Here is a 22251-nt window from a genome sequence, read left to right as displayed (position 1 = left end):
TCAGCCCATGAAGGAGAGCATGGAAAGAAATGTGGAAGGAGTAATGGGTACTTCTAGAGCATTATTAACTCTTTCACTCTGTTCTTGCTCAGAGCAGAGACAGTGTAGAGATGCATCCCCATGTCAGCGGCATTGACTGAATGGGAGTGCACAGTCATATGCCTATTCCCCTGCCAGCCAACACATTATTCACTGTGGTTACACACCAGCTAAATATAAAAAAAGTGGAAACCTTCCCCTTTTCGGATTTATGGGCATCTACATTTTGTCTTTGAGTTGTGTGTCTGTTATGGGAACATAGCTATGTTCCCATCCAGCCATGTGCTCTCCTTGTCCCCTATATCCCAAACTAAACGTTTGCTAACTTCTTATTCCTCAGGCACAATAAGGGCATCTTCCTTAAATATCAGGAGCAATAAATGCAACAATTTATATGTTGAGTGTATACATTATATTCACTTAAATTCAGAAGACGGATAAAAACAATTGAAGTGGTTTGACATGTTCAGAAAATGTTAATTTGAATAAAAGTGGTTCCTCTCCCAATGGCTTGGTTGAAGATATTAAATTCAAATGTACAATCTTACAGAATTAGAAAGGCCCAGGCAGATCCTTAAGTGTATGCCACATTTCCTAACCTCTGCCAGGGCAATGATAGATTAGTTTCTGGGTTAAAGTTAGCCTGTGTCTTCTTCCTCAAGTTTCTATCCTTTTTTTCATTCATTTGTGAGCCATAGACATCACTGGCTGGCCAACATTTATTACCCATCCCTAGTTGCCCTTGGCTAGGGCAGTTGAAAATCAACCGCATTGCTGTGGCTCTGGATTCATCATAGGTTCTTAATTCCAGATTATTTTTTTGTTGAATTCAAGTTCCACCATCTGCCGTGACATGAACCTGGGTCCCCAAGACATTGCTAAGTTTGCAGGCAGTACAAAGATATGTAGAGGGACAGGTAGTATTGAGGAAGCAGGGGGGCTGCAGAAGGACTTGGACAGGTTAGGAGAGTGGGCAAAGAGATGGCAGATGGAATACAATGTGGAAAAGTGTGAGGTTGTGCACTTTGGAAGGAGGAATGGAGGCATAGACTATTTTCTAAATGGGAAAATGTTTAGGAAATCAGAAACACAAAGGGACTTGGGAATCATTGTTCAAGATTTTCTTAAGGTTAACGTGCAGGTTCAGTCGGCAGTTAGGAAGGCAAATGCAATGTTAGCATTCATGTCGAGAGGGCTAGAATACAAGAGCAGGGATGTACATCTGAGGCTGTATAAGGCTCTGGTCAGACCACATTTGAAATATTGTGCACAGTTTTGGGCCCCATATCTAAGGAAGGATGTGCTGGCTTTGGAAAGGGTCCAGAGGAGATCCACAAGAATGATCCCTGGAATGAGGAGCTTGTCGTATGAGGAACGGTTGAGGACTCTAGGTCTGTACTCGTTGGAGTTTAGAAGGATGAGGGGGAGATCTTATTGAAACTTACAGGATACTGCGAGGCTTGGATAGAATGGACATGGAGAGGATGTTTCCACTAGTAGGAAAAACTAGAACCAGAAGGCACAACTTCAGGCTAAAGGGACGATTCTTTAAAACAGAGATGAGGAGGAATTTCTTCAGCCAGAGAGCGGTGAATCTGTGGAACTCTTTACAGGAGGTTGTGGAGGTCGGGTCATTGAGTGTCTTCAAGACAGAGATAGATAGGTTCTTGATGAATAAGGGGGTCAGGGGTTAAGCGGAAAAGGCAGGAGAATGGGGATGAGAAAAATATCAGCTATGATTGAATGGCAGAGCAGACTTGATGGGCCGAGTGGCCTAATTCTGCTCCTATGTCTTATGGCTTTATGGTCTTATTAGCTGAGTTTCTGGATTAATCGTCTGCGATAATACCATCGCCTCCCCATTATCCAAACACTGGAAAGTACATGTATGGGGAACGGATTGGGTTTGACTGCAATATCTATTGTGGTTAACTCCTCAGCCTTTCCAGATGTCAAATAGCTGAACCCTCCATCAACAGGTATGTCTGGGTGAGGGGCAGGGGGTTGGGGGGGTTTTGGGGGATTTAGAGTATGGGTGTAGGGAAGTGGCCGTGGGGAGATGGAGGTTCATAATGGTGAAGATAGGAGGAACCTGGAGTGGCAGAAGCAGGCTGTGAGTTCGAGAGGAGTGCTCCTGTCCATTCTCGTTCTACAGGATAAATGTCCAGTCAGGTATCGTATCAGAAGGAGGAGGGAAATGGTTACTATCAACCATGGAATCATAATTCCCAGCATAAACCAGTAGAATAAAGAAAAAAATGAAGATGGTGGGGAAATTAATATATTGCAAATGTCTTTGTGTTAATAGATATCTAATCCAGGCAAATTACAAATCATAATCAGTTTCCATTCAAAAACTCCATATTTTTTACATATACAGTGATGGCCTATGTCTATTTTTTCAATGGCTTTAGATGGATAGATCTCTGATCCAAATATATTTGTGTTTGCCAGTTACCATGCATATGCTTTGATCATAAGTCCCAACAGTTTGTTTACATTTTGTTTACAGATTTCTCATGCAGACAAAATACAGTTTACAACTCATTTATTTTCTGAGATAAAGCCTACAAATCACTATAGCCGATATTTAACTGATGATGTTTGATGCATTTCACAGAATCATAGATTCAAAGAGTCCCATTGAGTCTGCACTGACTCTCTGACAGAGGATCCCACCCAGGCCCCTTTCCCATAATCCTGTGCATTTACCCAGCTAATTCCCCTGAAGTCCACATCTTGGGACACTAAGGGGTAAATTAGCATGACGAATCCACCTAACCTGCACATCCTTGGACTGTGGGAGGAAACCGGAGCACCCGGAGGAAATCCACGCAGACATAGGGAGAACGTGCAAACTCCACACAAACAGTCACCCAAGGCCGGAATTGAACCTGGGTCCCTGGTGCAGTGAGGCAGCAGTGCTAACCACTGTGCCTTACAACGCTACCCTACATTTCTACAACATCACTCTGCCATCTTAACATTGCTATGTTAACTTGTTTGCTTTGAAGCAAGTTTATAATTCTATCGGGAAGAATGTCTTCTGAATGTATTCATCCACTAAAATCAACATCTGAAATTTTTATGCCAATATGCTTTGTTAATTGTGTTATTTTGGTGTTTAAACTCTGAGTAAATAATTGAAGGACGGAGCGATAGCAACAAGGTTTAGACTTTCAATTTGCTTTGTATTCCAAATTCCAAAATCAGATTTTTCAAGACAAACAAGTCCCGAATTAAGATAAATATCAAATATTTGAAGAGACAAGGAAAAATATGAATTGGCGTTTAGTCATCAGAACTCACTCATGAGCTTTAATGAAGAATTAAACACCGTTTAATTGCGTGATTTTTCCATTACAACTTCAAGAAATAAGCAGAGATAAGAATACTGTCATTTTCGAATGCACTTTTAGAATTTGGCCCAACTCATGGCTGGAAGCATGTTGCTCTGAAGTGTAAATACTTCTGACTAAATATGTGCCACTCGAGGGCATTGTCACAATAGCTACTACCTATACTTTGACACCGTGCCAAATGGCCTCAGACCCATGTGTTGCATTTAATTTTACATGAAGTCTTTGCTGTTAATCTAAATTCGATTTGAATTTAACTATCGGTCACATGAAGCAGCTCTGATTCATAGACACCCAAAGATGAAACTAGATACCGAAGAAATGGAAGCTTTAAAATAACGGATGGTAGTCATGGATGAACATTTTCTATGTCATATGTCACACGTACGTTCCCTAATTTAGTGCAGAATTAACATGTAATTTAAACCAGCAGAAAAAAGGAGTGTTCACTAATATCGGTCATGACAACTCATAAGCTACCCTATTTTGATGTAATTTAGGAGGGAGGGGGTAAACCTTTTACACTTACAGGAAGTTGATCGATTTCCAGAACTGGCCCCCAGTTAAATAGAACCATTAAATCTCACCTCTCATGTTGCTGAACTCTTCACCAACAGGTATGTCTGGGTGAGGGATGGGGGGAAATTGGGCAGGTGGGTATGGGATGTGGAGGTTCATAACGGTGAAGATAAGAGGAGTCGGAGAGGCAGTAGCAGAGATTATTTCTGTGAGGTCCCATGAAGATTTTAAAACTCATTTTACGGGACCACTGGTTGGGCCAGCATTTATTGCCCATCCCGAGGGGCATTTGAGGGTCAACCACATTGCTGTGGCTCTGGCTGGAGTCACATGTAGGCCAGACCAGGTAAGGACAGACGATTTCCTTCCCTAAAGGACATTAGATACTGAGTTCATTCTAGTTCTACAAAAACAAAAATCATATAATAGTTATCGGTTAGGGAGGTTTTCTCCTACACAGTAGGTTAAACTGGGTTGGAGGGTGCACAACACATATGCAATCAATCTTTCATAAAAAGGTCATTGGAGTCTGGTGTACTTTGATTTGATTTTATTTGATTTGATTTGATTGATTATTGTCACATGTATTAGTGTACAGTGAAAAGTATTGTTTCTTGCGCACTATACAAAGCATACTGTACATAGAGAAGGAAAGGAGAGAGCGCAGATTGTAATGTTACAGTTATAGCTAGGGTGTAGAGAAAGATCAATTTAATGCGAGGTAGGTCCATTCAAAAGTCTGGTAGCAGCAAGGAAGAAGCTGTTCTTGAGTCAGTTGGTACGTAACCACAGACTTTTGTATCTTTTTCCCAACGGAAGAAGGTGGAAGAGAGAATGTCCGGGGTGCGTGAGATCCTTAATTATGCTGGCTGCTTTGCCGAGGTAGCGGGAAGTGTAAACAGAGTCAATGGATGGGAGGCTGGTTTGCATGATGGATTGGGCTACATTCACGACCTTTTGTAGTTTCTTGCAGTCTTGGGCAGAGCAGGAGCCATACCAAGCTGTGATGCAACCAGAAAGAATGCTTTCTATGGTGCATCTGTAAAAGTTGGTCAGAATCGTAGCTGACATGCCAAATTTCCTTAGTCTTCTGAGAAAGTAGAGGCATTGGTGGGCTAGCTTAACTATAGTCTCGGCATGGGGGATCCAGGACAGGTTGTTGGTGATCTGGACACCTACCAGGCCATTAGAAGACGTCAATTTGCACATACATATTATTTACTGATTAAATGGGTCAACCCTTCAGGTGACCTGCAGGCGACTCCTTAACATGGTGGCAACCAGCATGTGACATTAAAGGGGCGATAATCATACCATTTGGATGTTATATGGTTAGCTGATGTCAATTTGGTCAGATTAGAATCAGTCCCAGTGTGTTTACATGCTTGCTTCATGTTATCAGTCTTAACTCTGATGAAGTACAGTTTGAATATTCTCTCAAATAGGAAATATATAAATCATTTATTCTTCATTTGAAGTTTATGCTGTCAGAAGTGATCTTATTTCTTGTTATTTTACTGAGATTACTTTTGCAGGATTATAACGCAAAGTCTAATTGTACATTAAAAAGTCTTTATCTCTCTTTCTGCCTGCTGCCTTCTTCCATAACTAATTTGATCTCACTTTTCGATGGATTGGTGGAATACAGCATCAACAGACCAAGGAGCGTCCAATGCAGTAATAGGTGAGACACTTCCTCATGATTTAATACTTATAATACTGGTGTATCCTAACTACTAATTGGGTCTATTTGCACCCAAAGGTATGCAGCATATTTCAAAGGTAAAGTAGCATTGACTGTGTAAACTGTGATCCTGCAAGTTTCAGTATGGTGCTTATTGCTGAATAATTTAGGGGTAAAGAGGAGGGCAGGATAAGGTCTTCAGCTCAAATATTGGTTTAGCCCCTATTTAATACAAGACGTGATCTGGATAAAGGAGTTGAAGCTAGCACGGTGGCACAGTGGTTAGCACTGCTGCCTCACAACGCCAGGGACCCACGTTCAATTCCTGCCTCGGGTCACTGTCTGTGCGGAGTTTGCACTTTTCCCCCGCGTCTGCTTGGGTTTCCTCCAGGTGCTCTGGTTTCCTCCACACTCCAAAGATGTACGGGTTAGGTGGATTGGCCATGCTAAGTTGCCCCTTAGTATCAGCGAGATTAGCAGGGTAAATATGTGGGGTTACGGAATAGGTCCTGAGTGGGATTGTGGTCGGTACAGACTCAATGGGCTGAATGGTCTCCTCCTGCACTGTAGGGAATCTATGATTCCAGCACTAAGAACAGTTGCACGAGTCTTATAAACAGCTGATTGCCACATAAAGAACCTCATTCAGGAGGCCACTTTAAAACTAGCATTTTGGCACCTAACGCTATGAGGATAAAGTGGGAAAATGGAGCTGAGGATTATCATATCAGATCAGTCCTGATCGCATTCAATGGTAGAGCAGCAGACTCAATAGGCCAAATAGCCTAATTCTGCTCAAACATCGTATGGTCTTATACGTGCCCTTAAAGCTCCATAATAACGTCCATAGTGCCCATGTACACAGCCTTAGTGCCTGTCTTCTGTGTGTCTTTGTCTGTCCTAGTGCTCCTAGTAAGTAGTCTAACAACACCAGGTTAAAGTCCAACAGGTTTATTTGGTAGCAAACGCCACTAGCTTTTGGAGCGCTGCTCCTTCGTCAGGTGAGTGGGAAATCTGCTCATCATGAGCAGATCTCCCACTCACCTGACGAAGGAGCAGCGCTCCGAAAGCTAGTGGTGTTTGCTACCAAATAAACCTGTTGGACTTTAACCTGGTGTTGTTAGACTCCTTACTGTATTTATCCCAGTCCAACGCCGGCATCTCCACATCATCACTAGTGCCCCTATGCAGTGCTAGCCCAGTGGGTGCCGCATGGTTGATAGAAGTCTGCCGACATTCAGTGGAGGACACTTAACCTTTGGTGACCACTTCAGGCAGCTGTTGTCTCAGACGAGACAGCAACAGAATGGGCTGGTTGGCTGGCAACAAGGGCAGCGTTAGGAGGGCAAATGCGGCCTTCTTAAGAAAATGAGAAATATGAACAGTCTCCCGAGACCGGCCAGCCATTCAATAACATCATGACTGAATGCAAGATGGCAGCAGGCTTGTGCTCCTTGGAGCCATTGCCACTCCCCTGGGGCAGCACCTCAGCAATTTAGTAATCTGTTTGAAGACAGATTGCTGGACTGCTGCGAGTCTTTGTCATCCATGGCCTTGATGGAAGCAGCCTAAGGTTGCCTGATAGCCAGCTGAGCTTCCACTGCAGAAGTCAGATGTTGATGCTTTGCTTGGACTGTAAGTGGAAACTATTCTACCACATCGTGATTGGGTCCACATGTTCCTGAACAGAGTTCCACGCTGGAAAGGAGGAACTTTAAGCTTCGCACAAAGCCCTGTGTCAAGTTGGTGTTGGCCTCCAGTAAGCTCATTACCACTGACCAGAGGCTTTCTGGAAGTCTCCTCAATGTACCAAGCATTTTGTTGTTTCATATCCATCAATATTGTGATGAAAATTGTCCTAACAAATTGCATTCTCTGCAAATAGAAGCTGCACTATTCTTGCCCTGGCTGTGGCCTACTCATTTTTTCATTCATTCATGGGACATGGTCATCACTGGCTGGCCAGCATTTATTGCCCATCCCTAGTTGCCCTTGAGAAGGTGGTGGTGAGCTGCCTTCTTGAGGGGCTTGTTAGGCCATTTCAGAGGGCAGTTAAGAGTCTGTTCTGGAATCACATGTAGGCCAGATCAGGTAAGGTTGGCAGATTTCTTTCCCTAAAGGACGTTAGTGAACCAGATGGGTTTTTCCAACAATCGACAATGGTTTCATGGTCATCAGTAGATTCTTAATCCCAGATATTTTTTATTGAATTCAAATTCCACCATCTGCTGTGGCAGGATTCGAACCCAGGACCCCAGAACATTCACGGAGTTTCTGGATTAATAGTCTAGCGATAATACTAACTGGGCCATCGCCTCCCTCATTCCCAGTGTTTCAACACCTGAAGATCCCACTTTTAATCTATCCTCTAAACTATGCACAGAATCTGAGCTGATGGTTGCAATTGTGAAATCAAGCGTCGGGACTGTGGCCGGAACTTTACCATCCGGCCAGCCACGGGAATCGGAGTGGGCGAGGGGGCGGACCATAGAAAGGTCCATTGACCTCGGGTGGGAATTTCCGGTTTCGGGACAAGCAAGGCCGTAAAATCCCATCCATTGTCTTCATTGTTACTCTAATGTTCCTCCACTGCCTGGCCAGGTTGTCCCTCTTGCACATCTGAAAGGAAAATTACACAACAGTAAGATTGTGAAATAAAAACAGAAAATGCTGGATAAACTCTGCAGGACTGGCAACCTGTGAGGAGAGGGAAACACAACTAATGTTCTGAGTCCATATGACCCTTCCACAGAACTGAAGAGGGATAGAAATGTGTTGAATTATATACTTGGAGAGGGGATTGGGGCAGAATGGAAAGTCAGTGATAGGTCGGAGCTGAGGATAGATTGACAAAGATGTCATGTAGATGAGACAAGGGGTTGTTAATGGTGCCATTAGGGACAGAAAAGTGTTAATAATGACAAAGGTACATAAAACATAAGAACTAGGAGCAGGAGTAGGCCATCTGGCCCCTCAAGCCTGCTCCGCCATTCAATAAGATCATGGCTGATCTTTTCGTAGACTCAGCTCCACTTACCCGCCCGCTCACCATAGCCCCTAATTCCTTTACTGTTCAAAAATTTATCTATCCTTGCCTTAAAAACATTCAGTGAGGTAGCCTCAACTGCTTCACTGGGCAGGGAATTCCACAGATTCACAACCCTTTGTGTGAAGAAGTTCCTCCTCAACTCAGTCCTAAATCTGCTTCCCCTTATTTTGAGGCCATGCCCCCTAGTTCTAGTTTCACCTGCCAGTGGAAACAACTTCCCTGCTTCTATCTTATCTATTCCCTTCATCATCTTATATGTTGCGATAAGATCTCCCCTCATTCTTCTGAATTCCAATGAGTAGCCCCAGTTTACTCAGTCTCTCCTCATAAGCCAACCCTCTCAACTCCGGAATCAACTTAGTGAATCTCCTCTGCACCCCCTCCAGTGTCAGTATATCCTTTCTCAAGTAAGGCGACCAAAACTGTACACAGTGCTCCAGGTGTGGCCTCACCAGCACCTTATACAGCTGCAACATAACCTCGCTGTTCTTAAACTCCATCCCTCTAGCAATGAAGGACAAAGTTCCATTTGCCTTCTTAACTACCTGCTGCACCTGCAAACCAACTCCTTGTGATTCTTGCACAAGGACACCCAGGTCCCTCTGCACAGCAGCATGCTGCAGTTTTTTATTATTTAAATAATATATACATACCAGACACACAGCAAAATTGTGATGTGGGAATGGGGGAAAGTAAGAGGCACTTACATCATCTGCAGCTTGTATATCAGAACTCTGGAATGAATAGAATCCAAGTTATTAATGGGGTGAGGGGGAAATAAGATGTGAGAAGGGGGATTGAGTTTGAGGATACTGCCACCTTCAATGGTTTCTGTCCCAACACTGGCCATGAACACAGCAATGACCATCCCAAGAATGGCCAGCATCATTTCCTCCATGGGAGATATATCTCCTCCACTTAACTCCTGCTACTTCCAGTTGAGCATCACCTTGCCCTGCAAGAGAGAGAGAAGTACAATAAGTGCAATGAACTCTGGCTATTGTGCTGCCATAGTTGAGTAGCTGGCTGCATTTGCAGCCTGTGAGATATGGGTGTGAGGTTTGCAGTATTGCTTATTGTGTGAGGGTGAGGTGAATCATATGAATGTTGGCTATGATCCCTAGTTAATAGAGATTGTTGGCAGCTGAGTGAAAGGTGTGGTGATTTAAGCAGTGTCTTAGGCTATTGGTGTGATGCAGTTAATAGGATTGGGTATTTGAAGATGCAGTCACTGACCTTGCCCCGTGTAAGGTGTTATATTTTTATATTATTCCAAAATGTTTTCGGAACTATAAAGTAAAGTTTATCTATTAGTCACAAGTAAGGCTTACATTAACATTGCAATGAAGTTACTGTGAAATTCCCCTAGTTCGCCACACTCAGGCGCCTGTTCGGGTCAATCCACCTAACCAGCACGTCTTTCAGAGGAAACCGGAGCACCCAGAGGAAACCCACGCAGACACGGGGAGAACGTGCAAATTCCACACAGACAGTGACCCAAGGGCGGAATTGAACCTGGGTCCCCGGCACTGTGAGGCAGCAGTGCTAAACACTGTGCCACCAATCTCAGCAAACCTTGGAGCTCACTCTCTCTCCAGGTTCTGCCATTCTTCTTTGTCTCCCAGCTCAGCTTCACTTCCTGCACAGCTGTCAGCAACTGCTTCCAGCCACAATGCACGTCCCCCTTTAAGAGGGACAGGCTGGCATTTATTAGTTCCAGCAAGTTAGCACTGGCTGCAATCAGCAATCATTCATATGAACTGGCAACACGACGTTGGTGTACTGCTCTGTATTACGTTGAAGAGACATTCATTGCACGTCACGATCCCCCATGTCTGTTTTTGCCAGTTAGCGACCAATTTAGTCCCCATTATATTTCAACAAAAATAATTATGCCATAGCCGTGCATAAAGCTTTGAAGTACAATCAGCTGGAGCCCTGTCAATGTCTGTGAAATACTTTAGTGCGTCTTCTGTTTGAGTCTCGTTCAATTGTTTCGCTCAGGATGGGGGAGAGCATGACAGCAGCTTGAGAACCTTCCTGTCAGGTGTTGGATGATGCTGCCTGAAAAAAAACATGCGTCAGGGTTCTTTATCAGCAGACTTTTGCCTTGCCATTTTATAATGTGTCCCATCATTAGCAGTCATCAAATGCTGTTTGCACTATTGATCACTGTCGTGATATGAGCGGAAGCATTGAAAACGGGTAACCAGAAGCTTATTTTTGAATTACAAAGGAGAAGCCTTCTGAAAATTTCATGTTGGGAAAATAAAACTTTTGAATAATACATCAATAATTATTTAATTCAGTTTTCAGACAGTTGTAATGATGCTATTGCTGATGTGATAACCATGAATATAGTACTTTTAATTATCCCAAATCACTCAATGGACCATTGGAAAGGTTAAAACAGGAGTGATTAGTTGACATATAAGCATTGTTCCGCTCTCTGCACATCTAATTTTCTAATAGCAACACATCCGCCACTTTAACAATGCACAAAGCAACGTCAGCTTTGGTGCTGGCAGCCATTAGGCACAGTTCTTACCCTAGAGGGAGAAGAGATCATGGTGTGACTCACATTTCGGGTTGTATGTCAGAAGGACTTATGCAGCTGACAGCAGCCGGCACCACAAGTAATAGAATTGTAATCTTGCCACCATGCTATGTAGCCTCCAGCACCAGATCTGAAGACAGCTAACACTGAAACTGGTGGCAGAGTTTGTGGGCCAACTCCTGACACGTTACTAACCTCTATGGCATAGCAACAGTTTCTGCTAAAGCTTCCACTGCACCTAAATCGCAATGACTGAACAATACAGGATTCAACGTTAGTACTAATGTTCTTTGACTACTTATCCACAAAAGTCCTATAGCAACACAATGCAGCAACTATATTATTCAACCTGCTCTAAGGCACTGGAATAAGGACAGACTTTTCTGTTTCATTTCAGATATCCAGCAATCACTTTTTTGTATCTCTAAGGCACAGGTGACCTGGGTATACTTTTACATAAGGCTATTTTTTAAATGGGTTTAAACATAGAAACGTAGAAAATAGGAGCAGACGTGGGCCATTCGGCCCTTCGAGACTGCTCCGCCATTCATTATGATCGTGGTTGATCATCCAACTCAATAGCCTGATCCTGTCTTCTCCCCTTTGATCTCTTTAGCCCAAGAGCTATGTCCAACTCCTTTTTGAAAGCATACAATGTTTTGACCCAACTGCTTTCTGTGGTAGCGAATTCCATAGGCTCTGGGTGAAGACATTTCTCCTCATCTCCGTGCTGGAAGGTTTACTCCTTATCCTTAGACTATGACCCCTAGTTCTGGACTCCCCCACCATCCGGGGCACCCTTCCAGCATCTAACCTGTCTGGTCCTGTTAGAATTTTATAGATTTCTATGAAATACCCTCTCATTCTTCTGAACTCCAGCGAATATAATCCTAACTGACTCAATCCCTCCCCATATGTCAGTCCTGCCATCCCAAGAATCAGTCTGGTAAACTTTCGCTGCATTCTCTCTATAGCAAGAACAATCTTCCTTATATAACGAGACCAAAACTGCGCACAATATTCCAGGTGTGGCCTCACAACGTCCCTGTATAATTGCAACAAGAAGTCTAACAACACCAGGTTAAAGTCCAACAGGTTTATTTGGTAGCAAAAGCCACTTTTGCTACCAAATAAACCTGTTGGACTTTAACCTGGTGTTGTTAGACTTCTTACTGTGTTTACCCCAGTCCAACGCCGGCATCTCCACATCATAATTGCAACAAAACATCCCTGCTCCTGTACTCAAATGTTCTCGCTATGAAGGCTAGCATACCATCTGCCTTCTTGACCGCCTGCTTACCTTCAGCAATTGCTGTACGAGGACATCCAGGTCTCATTTCACATACCTCTCTCTCAATTTATAGCCATTCAGGTAATAATCTGCCTTCCTGCTTTTGCTACCATTTTTTTTGTGAGGTCATCCACCTTGCTATTTCACAAAGCATCCTCAGATTCATTTAATCCTTCCCAGACTTCAGATCACATGGATTTTCTGAAAGTATTTTGATGGAGCAGTGGAATATCATCTTCCAGTTGTGGTATTTACACAAGGCGACAGGGATCTCACCCACTGGCGAGACAACTTAAACATTCCAGCCTCCTTTGGGGAAAGTCCGTCTATACTGAGTGCCTTACTTCAGTGACCAGTGGCTGGCCTTCCCTGGGATCAAGAACTTTGGGAACAGAAATCCTGACCCCCCCCCCAACCCCCCTGAGAGCCACTGGCCAATTGGAGGCTGGCATCTGTCCATTTGTAGATTATACTAAAAGAATCATTGTAAACTGTAAGAAGGGCAGTGTAGAACTTCAAAAGAACACAGAGAAGTTGGTGGAATGGGCGGATAGGTGGCAGAAGATTTCAATGCGGAGGAGTATGAGGTGATTAATTATGGTGGGAAGAGAGCATAAAATAAAGGGCACAACTCCAAAGGGGGTGCAGGAGCAGAGGGACCTGTGTATCTGTGCATAAGTCATTAAAGGTGGCAGGACAGGTTGAGAGGACAGTTAATAAAACAAACAGGGCCCAATTTTACCATTTCCATTCTAAGTGCCGAATCTGGGCGTAATGCAGATCCGACTTGGAAATCTGCTTTCAGACGCCCCCATACGCACTCAGCCATTTCCAGTCCCATTCGCGCTGTGGGCGGGGCTTAGCGCGGCCAAAACGATCGGAGCTCTGAGCTGCGCATGCGCATTTAGAAAAAAAATTGAAAAACGCGCTCGTGTCAGATCGCTCCCGGGCTGCAGAAAGTGGAGAAAGTGGCCCGGGAGCGAAAAGCGGGAGCGAGAGTGCACACAGACATCACTGTCCCCCTTATCCACCCACCCCCCCCCCCACTACCCACACACATCACTGTCCCCCTTATCCACCCCCCCCACTACCCACACACATCACTGTCCCCCTTATCCACTCCCCCCACTACCCACACACATCACTGTCCCCCTTATCCACCCCCCCCCACTACCCAGACACATCACTGTCCCCCTTATCCACTCCCCCCACTACCAACACACATCACTGTCCCCCTTATCTAACCCCCCCCCCACTACCCACACACATCACTGTCCCCCTTATCCCCCCCCCACTACCCACACACATCACTGTCCCCCTTATCCACCCCCCCACTACCCACACACATCACTGTCCCCCATATCCACCCCCCCATTACCCACAAACATCGCTGTCCCCCTTATCCACCCCCCCCACTACCCACAAACATCGCTGTCCCCCTTATCCACCCCCCCACTACCCACATACATCACTGTCTCCCTTATCCACCCCCCCCACTACCCATACACATCACTATCCCACTTATCCACCCACCCCACTACCCACACTCATCGCTGTCCCCCTTATCCACCCACCCCCACCCCCGCTACCCAGACCGATCGCCACCCCTGTACCCCCCCCCCCCCACCGATCGTCCGCAGAGTGGCAGCGGACCCCCCTGCCTCCCCCCGCGCCCCCACCAGATATCCATCTGCCCCCCCCCCCACCAGAGATCCATCTGCCCCCCACCACCACCAGAGGTCCATCTGCCCCCCCACCACCACCAGAGGTCCATCTGCCTCCTCCCCCCACCAGTGAGCGATCAGCCCTTCCCCCCCCCCCACCACCAGACAACAATTGGCACTCCCCACCCCCCCCCCTTCCCACCAGAGATACACCTGACCCGCCTCCTCCCCCTCCCCCAACAACCAGACAACGATCTGGCCTCACTCCCCCCCTCCAACCAGAGAATGTTCTGACCCTCCTCCCCCCGACCACTGACCTGAGTCAGAGAGCCATTGGAAGCTCGGAACGCGCTCTTCCGGGGCTGGAGCACCCAACTCAGACTTTTTTTTAGCAGGTCCATTACGGTGCGGTTCCGGATTGGGCAAACGTGGTGGTAAAGGGGGAAATGCTGATAAAGTTGGGCGGGCAGTTCATTAATTCAATTTAAATACATGCAAATACATTTAAATCACCGTTGCACACGTTTTGGGCGCGAAGCGGATTGCTGCCATTCCCAGGTTTCGGTAAAGTGGCAATCTGCGCGAATTCGGGTGCGGATCACGTTAATGGCCTCACACCCGACTTTACCACGTTTTCGCGCCCGTTTTCGGGCGTGACGCAATGGTAAAATCGGGCCCAGAGTGTCCTAAGCTTTATTAACACGGGCATAGGGGGCGATCTTGAGCCCATGCTCGCCATCCCTGCGAATGACAGCAGGAGCTCAAGATCTGGAAGTCTCAGTTCTCGCTGGTGACTTTGCACTTTCGGATCTTCCTCAGCCCTCCCCGGCGACATCATCAGGTTCATGCGCATGATGGTGATGAACCTACTTTACATGATTTCGAAAGTATTTAAATGTTACTGACCTCGACAGACATTGACAACCCCCCCCGCCATATACTGACACCGCACAGGCATGATGTCATGTCAACGCAGTTTATCACAGGCTCACACAGAAGTGAATCTGTCATGGGGGTCTCCCCGGGGGTGCAAAGGGGAGAGGGACATGGCCAGACAGTGGTCCAAATTGGCATAAATCGGAACAGCCAGGTTGGCACCATGCCCATGCCAGCCTGGTAGTGCCAACCTGGCAGTGCCAGCCTGTGCCAAGGGACGGGCCCCAGTGGAAGCCTCATTGTGAGCGGGGGATAGATTTAGATGGGATAGTGGCCGGGAACAGACAGAGGAGCTGGCGCTGCCGGCATTGGCCACTGGAGATGAGGTGAGGGGTGGGGAGAGCGCCGGCAGCGGTGGAGGTGGTTGCTGGCTCAGACTGTGGGGTGGGGTGAAGGGGCCGATGATTGTGCAGAGGAGCCGCTGATTGGAGGGGGGTTTGGGGTAGAGAAGTGCCGACTCTAATCAGTGGTGGGGAGGGGAGGCCATGAGAGCTCCATGGTGGGCTGACGGGGAAGTTTATTCAGGTTATGATGTCTCTCCCTCCCCTTGGCCCCCGTGAATCCTGCAGGCAGCCCCAACAGTGTTTGTTTTTCAGCTGTAATTGAAGCCAGTGATGGCAGATGAGGCCCTTAAGTGGGCATTAATTGACAATGGGACAAGAAGGCTGTCCTCGGGCCTTCCAGCCCAGACTTAATTGGCATAGAGGCTGAAAGGCAGTGGAGTCCTCACCTGGTACCCTCCCACCTGATTAAATGCCACCCCATCTCCAAACTGCCCTCAGGAAAGGGCATCTAATGTGTGGAATTGAACTGCTTTACGAATGGCTGATTTACAAAGTCCGACGACTTACTAACACAGATTTAGGAGTGACTCACAAGCCAAGCGACAAAGAGAAAGTTCTGAGTCAGCCAACATCAGGGGTGGGATTTTCCGACCATGCGCGTCCCAACACTGGAAATTCCGGCCTGAGCTCAACGGACCTTTAAATGATCAGCCGAATGCGGGCTGGGAATTTTCCAGCCCGGATCTCTGGTATTTCCTTCAGCCCAATGCACAGGCTGATCTCGCACGGGTTTCCTTATGAGGAGCCGGCAGTCTGAGATATGGTCATGCCTCTTCATTGTGAAGGTGGAGCTCTGCTTATTTCAGTCTATTTCTGTCAGTTCAGTGCTCAGGCACTCACTGTCGGATAGTGGTCAACTGGAGATTACTTACTGAGAGAAGTGTCTGTAGCTTTGTGGCTGGTGTAAATTGTTTGTCCATGCCTTTGGGTGGAGATGGTTTTATCAAGGCCAGAATATCCATCAGGAAATGGCTGACTCTCATTCTGTTCTTTAAAGCTTTTTACACATTGAAGTGTGATGACAGAAGTGAGCTGCACACAGGAAATGTAATTAATGTATATATAATAATACAGCATTTTATAAATGTTGAAAAGAGAAAAATTAATGACGTTAAGTTGGATTGACAGTTCACTGGTATAAAACCACATTTTAATTGATGCATTTACTTTGTCCCCTTGGCCTCTCAGCATGGAGCTTGGAATTTGATATATTAGTGGATCATTTCTCAGTTAACCTATGCTCCTCATAACACGTCCAACAAAAGGATTACAAGCTCACACAAAACTGTGCAGTAACTGGTTACATTATTGCTGTTTCCTTCTTCTTAAGTTTGCTGTGTAAAGGCAGATGTTAGGGTCCTGGCCCAGAACTCTATGTTACATTAGAATTGCAGAATCCCTGCAATGCAGAAGGAGGCCATTCGGCCCATCAGGTCTGCACCGACTCTCTGAAAAATCATCTTCCCCAGGCCCATCGCTTCCCTGCCCTACCCCGCACAGTTATCATGGCTAATCCTCCGAACCTACACATCTTTGGACACTAAAGGGGCAATTTAGCATGGCCAATCCACCTAATCTGCACACCTTTGGACAATGGGAGGAAATCCACACAGACACAGAGAGAATGTGCAAACTCCACAAGGACAGTTACCTTAGGCCGGAATTGAGCCCTGGTCCCTGGCGCTGTGAGGCAACAGTGCTAACCACGGTGCCAACATGCCGCCCAATAGGCCATCAGACTCAACACCTACAATTTTTCTATTTTGGTATAAATGTGAAGAGAGGATACTTCACTCCAGAAGTAATTCTATTGGTAAATTAGGGATCTTTTATCAAAACAAGCTTTATTCATCACTCAGTTTAAATATAACGCCAACAAAATGAAGCAGCTTAACCATTAACAGTTGAACAATGTTTAAAAATGAAAGGAAGCAACTTTACTTTCGAGCTTATGGTTGGTCCAGTTCCAAATAAACCCCATTCATGTTCATTTTTAAATAAATAGTTAGCAAAAGCAGGCACACTTGATTTAAGATTTGTTAACAGTCTTGGTGCTTTCAGAGAGAGATAAAGTTCCAGATAGCTGCAAAATCCTTCTAATTTCAACCAGGCTTCAGCTGCAAACTAACTGCCTTTTGCAAAACCTTTTTTCTTTCTGCTCCAGACCCAGGACTGCACATAAACCACATCATCACATGACCTTGTCAATCACTCATCAGAAATTCCAGGGGAACTTAAGTGAACAAAAGTCCATTAACTCGACTTAACATAACTACTTGCGAGGCTAAAATGAGTAATTATCCTGCTTTCCCAGCCTCTGAGCTGCATTTCCTCCAAACATGCCAACTACCTGTGGAATAACGCTGAATTTTTAAACATTCCCCTTAAACATTATTGCACAGGTCCTTGACAATTAGTTCCAAACCACAGCAAAGAGTGACTATTTTCATAACAGGTAGAGAGAGGAGGCAGGTCCTGAGTCTACCTCAGCTGGAACGGGGATTGAACCCTCATACTGGATGGCAAAATATTGAAACAAGAAATGTGTGATTGTGACAGATGTCAGGGGAATAATACAATGGCAAACCAAGCCAATTATAGAACGTTGGGGGGATTGAAATAGTAAATAAGAGACACAAAGAGAGGACATGAGAAGAGCCAGGCAGCGAACACAAAGGGAATCCAAAAGTCTTCGATTGGCATATAAATAGTAAAAAGGAAGGGTAAGAGGAAGAGTGCAACTAATTAGGGACCTAAAAGAGGATTCATACATGGAGACAGGGGGCATGACTGAGGTATTGAATGAATACTTTATCAGGAAAGAAGATGCTGTCTAGATCATGATGAAAGAGGAGGTAGTTCAGACACTTGAAGGGTTCAATTAAAATTAATAAGCAGGAAATACTGGATAGGTTGTCAGTGCTTAAAATTGATAAGGCACCTGGACCAGATGAGATTCATCCAAGGATAATGAGGGAAGTGAGAATGGAATTGGGGAGGCACTGACCATAATTTTCCAATTTCCCTTAGACCCAGCAGTGGTACCAGATACACCCTTGTTCAACAAAGGATGTGAAGACAAGCCAAGCAACTACAGAACAGTCAGTTTACCCTCAGTGGTGGGGAAGATTTTAGAAACACATTCACATTTGTTGTCACTTGGGTAAATGTGGGTTAATTCCGGAAAGCTCTGCTCAGGGCAAATCATGTTTAAGTAACTTAATTATTTTGAGGAGGTAACAGGAAGGGTTGATGAAGGTAATGCGATTCATGTTGTGTACATGAACTTCCAAAATCCATTTGATGAAGTTCTGCACAACAGATCTGTGAGCAAAGTTAGATCTCATGGAATAAAAGGGACAATTGCATGGATATGAAATTGGCCAAGTGACAGAAAACAAAGCGATGTCATTAATGGGTGTTTTTGGCACACTTTTAGAAGGATGTGAAGGTGTTAGAGAGAGTCCAGCAAAGGTTCAAGAGACTGATGCCAAGAATGAGGAACTTTGGAAATGTAGATGGATTGGAGCAGTTGGCACTGAGTTACTTGAAGGACAGAAAGTTGAGAGGATGTTTCATGGAAATATTCAAAATCACGAGGGGTCTGCTCAAAGTAGATAGGGAGAAGCGGTTTCCATTGGTGGAAGGATTGAGAACCAGCGGACATTGGTTGAAGGTAATTGGCAGAAGAAGCAATGGTGACATGAGGAAAATCTTGATCAAGCAGCAAGTGGTTATGCTCGGGAATGCACTGCCTGAGAGCATGGTGGAGTCAGACTCAACTGAAGCTTTCAAAAGGGAATTAGATTGATATCTGAAAAGGAACCATTTGCATGGCTGAAGGGAAAAGGCAGGAGCAGTGGCACTTAGTAAATTACTTCTGCAGAGGGCCAACACAGACAAAATGGCCACCTTCTATACCGCAACCACTCTATGATGTTACGATTCTATGTGTTAAACCGATGCACACACTCGTCTTCTCGCCAACTCACCCCCACCGCCATTACTGCTGTATTCACTAAATAAGTGTGACCTTCATCCCTGTCTAATCTTACACCAGAACTGTTGAATCATCTTCATCAAACAAAGCTTCATCTGCTGATTTAAATCAAAACTAAATATGAATATAAGAAACTTTTAGAAGTTCCTTTTCTAATCTACACACAGTTCTACCTTAGTTGTCATTTTAAAAAATGCTCATGGTGTTATGATCTCGGTGCAGAATAGTAACGTATTTTGTTATAAAGGAAGAAATCCAACATCCTGATTATTTATTGAAAGAATTACACCACAGAACAAAAGAATTTTTACTACACACCAGTCAAGCAAATAATATCTTGGTACACCAGTTGTAGTTTAAAATCCCAGAATCAACTAAGTTAAACAGGAATTAACAAACAAATTGTGGTTGATTAGAAACTATAAATTACATATAAAATGGCAGATAATACTAAGACATCTCTAACAAATTGGCACAGCAGTCCACTCAGTAAATGTGTCATCAATCCCAGTCAACACTTTGTCTTCCTCATGAAGGATTTCAGCTCCTCTTCTAGGATTTGCCTGATCCCCAACTAACTCCACGGGCACAATCTTCACCAAAAATGGCACGCGTCTGCCAAATCTCCTCAACTCTGCTTACAGTAGTCTGGACGGCATAACTCCACCAATCGTATCTTCAGGTAATAGAAACAGCTGCAACAACTGTAAATTTGCTTGTTCTTAGCTTCTGGATCAAGCCTCCTCCTTCCTTGATCTGCCTGAACTGCACCACTGGAATCCACATCTGAGCTCTGATGACTCTACGTCCTTTTTACTTTGTTTCAACCAGTTTCAATCTCTCCGCAGTCCTTAGTTTGCCTTAGTTTAATTGGAAACTGGGAGGGTCAGGTTCTTATCGCATTTTCTCTTTTGGGTTCCCTTTTCAATTAAGGTCTGTCTGGGGAAAAAAAACACAAGCTTTGAGACTATGGGTGGAATTTTCCCATCCCACCCATCGTAGAGGTCAGCGGACCATGCAAATGTCCACTGACCTCGGGTGGGATTTTCTGGTCTTGGGGCGAGCACAACTGGAAAATCCCACCCCATGAATCACAATGATCTTAATAAGGATATTGCTATTCTTGATCTTGCTATTGTATTTGCTTTGTGACATAATTGAGGATACAAGTGAATTTTCCACAAGGCCAGAAAACAAACGAGAGTTCACATTGACAATGCAAGGTATGAATATGTTTAATAAAGGGTCAGCATTGTATTTGGCAATGAGAGCGGAAACTCTCATGAGAGGCCCAAATCGTGTTTCGTGCTGACATAAAAACATGACGCTATTGTCCTTGCCCCGCCCCCGCCCCCCCCCCCCCCCCCCTCTCCCCCTCTCCCCATGACATAACAGGAATCCCGACAGCCAATGTCAGGAACATGGGGGATGATTCTCCCATTCTGACCCGCTAAGTTTTTGGTGGTTTGGGTTGAGAGATGCGCACGTGCACCGATTTGTGGGATTCGCGCATGCGTTCCCGACGCATGCGTGTCTCCGACCGCTGGAAAGCAGGCACGGTCGGGACCATGCATGAAACCAGCGGGAAGACCAGGTAAATGATTTTAATCTATTTTTAATATAATTTAAATGTGATTATCCGGCCTGGGACTGAATTCTCCGAGCCCGATAGCATCTCCCACCCCGCCAGGAGTATTTCACCCTGGCGGGATTTAGAGTAACTCCCTACTTTCGGGGAACTAACAGGAGACCCCGTTAGAGTGAAGGGGGGGCAATTGGGGACCCCCCCCCCCCCCCCAAGGGTCAGGAGGCAGGGGGATGTGACCCACTGGGCATGGGTGCCCTGGCAGTGCCAGCCTGTGCCCACTTGGTATTGGCCACTGGGCATTGGGCAGTGCCAAGGGGGCAGAGCCTCAGGGAAGTGCCAAGGGGCAAGGTTGGGGGGCGAGGCCGAGGGGAGACCGATGGGGGTGAGGGGTCCCGCTACCATTCTGCATGGGGGGATCGGTCAGGATTGGAGGGAGGCCAGCGATCGGGCGGGCTGGGGGGGGGGGTGGTCTGCCAGGCGGAGTCTGTCTCCCAGGCAGGGGTGGTCTGCCTTGCATGTGGGTGGTCTGCCAGGGTGGGAGAGATTCACTATTGTCGGGGTGGGGGCGGGTGCTGGAGTTCGGGGCACTCTGGAATGGGGGAGGGTCGGAACTGGCCTGGGAATGCTTGTGGGGGCTGCGATCAGGCCATGGGGGCTGGGGGAAAAGCACTGCAGCGTTCCCAGGCTGACACGCGCAGAGGCCCGGAACTGTCAACCTCCAGTGTGAATAGGTTCCCCCCCCCCACAACCCCCGAGCTTTTAATGATATTCACGATTGTGACCTCTGCATTGCACAGAGTGTGGGAGATTCGAGTCTGAAGTCCCATTGAAAAAGCAGTCATGAATTACACTATTTCTCCCGCCAATTTAGCATTTAGGATTTTTTTGGGAGAATCGGTCCCATAATTTCTATCCATTAACTTCTCTTATCAGGTTATGTGATGAACAGACCTCCCAGAGCAGGTCAGGTGAATGCATCACTCGGGGGGAGAAGGGGCAGCCCGGGCACTGACCCCCTGGTACTAACCAGGCACTGCCCCTGGCATTTTTGTGCATGGGACGGCCTTTAGAAATGGCACCCTGATCTTCAAATAACTAAGCTGCTGGCAGGGTGGGTTCAAATAGAGACCAGGATGAAACGGCAGAGAAAGCTGTCATTGGTGCCAACGCTGCTTTTCCAGCCCGCTACCAACCTTTGCCCACTTGGGAAAATTCTGCCCT

General features: G+C 45.8%; 1 protein-coding gene across 2 annotated transcripts in view; it reads left to right on the top strand.

Moving 5' to 3' along the window:
- Positions 1-22251, top strand: part of ptprt (protein tyrosine phosphatase receptor type T) — a 999403-nt gene that overhangs the window by 828714 nt on the left and 148438 nt on the right. The window contains exon 16 of one of the 2 annotated variants that reach the window (XM_078236146.1): positions 5566-5601. In XM_078236146.1, coding sequence (XP_078092272.1) covers positions 5566-5601 — 36 coding nt within the window. Of the gene's footprint in view, positions 1-5565; positions 5602-20273; positions 20297-22251 lie in introns of both variants that reach the window. The other variant, XM_078236147.1, reaches the window with a different exon arrangement.

This window comes from Mustelus asterias, chromosome 20 (assembly GCF_964213995.1).
Source record: "Mustelus asterias chromosome 20, sMusAst1.hap1.1, whole genome shotgun sequence".
Taxonomy (NCBI): domain Eukaryota; kingdom Metazoa; phylum Chordata; class Chondrichthyes; order Carcharhiniformes; family Triakidae; genus Mustelus; species Mustelus asterias.
This window is presented reverse-complemented; position numbering and strand designations above follow the sequence as displayed.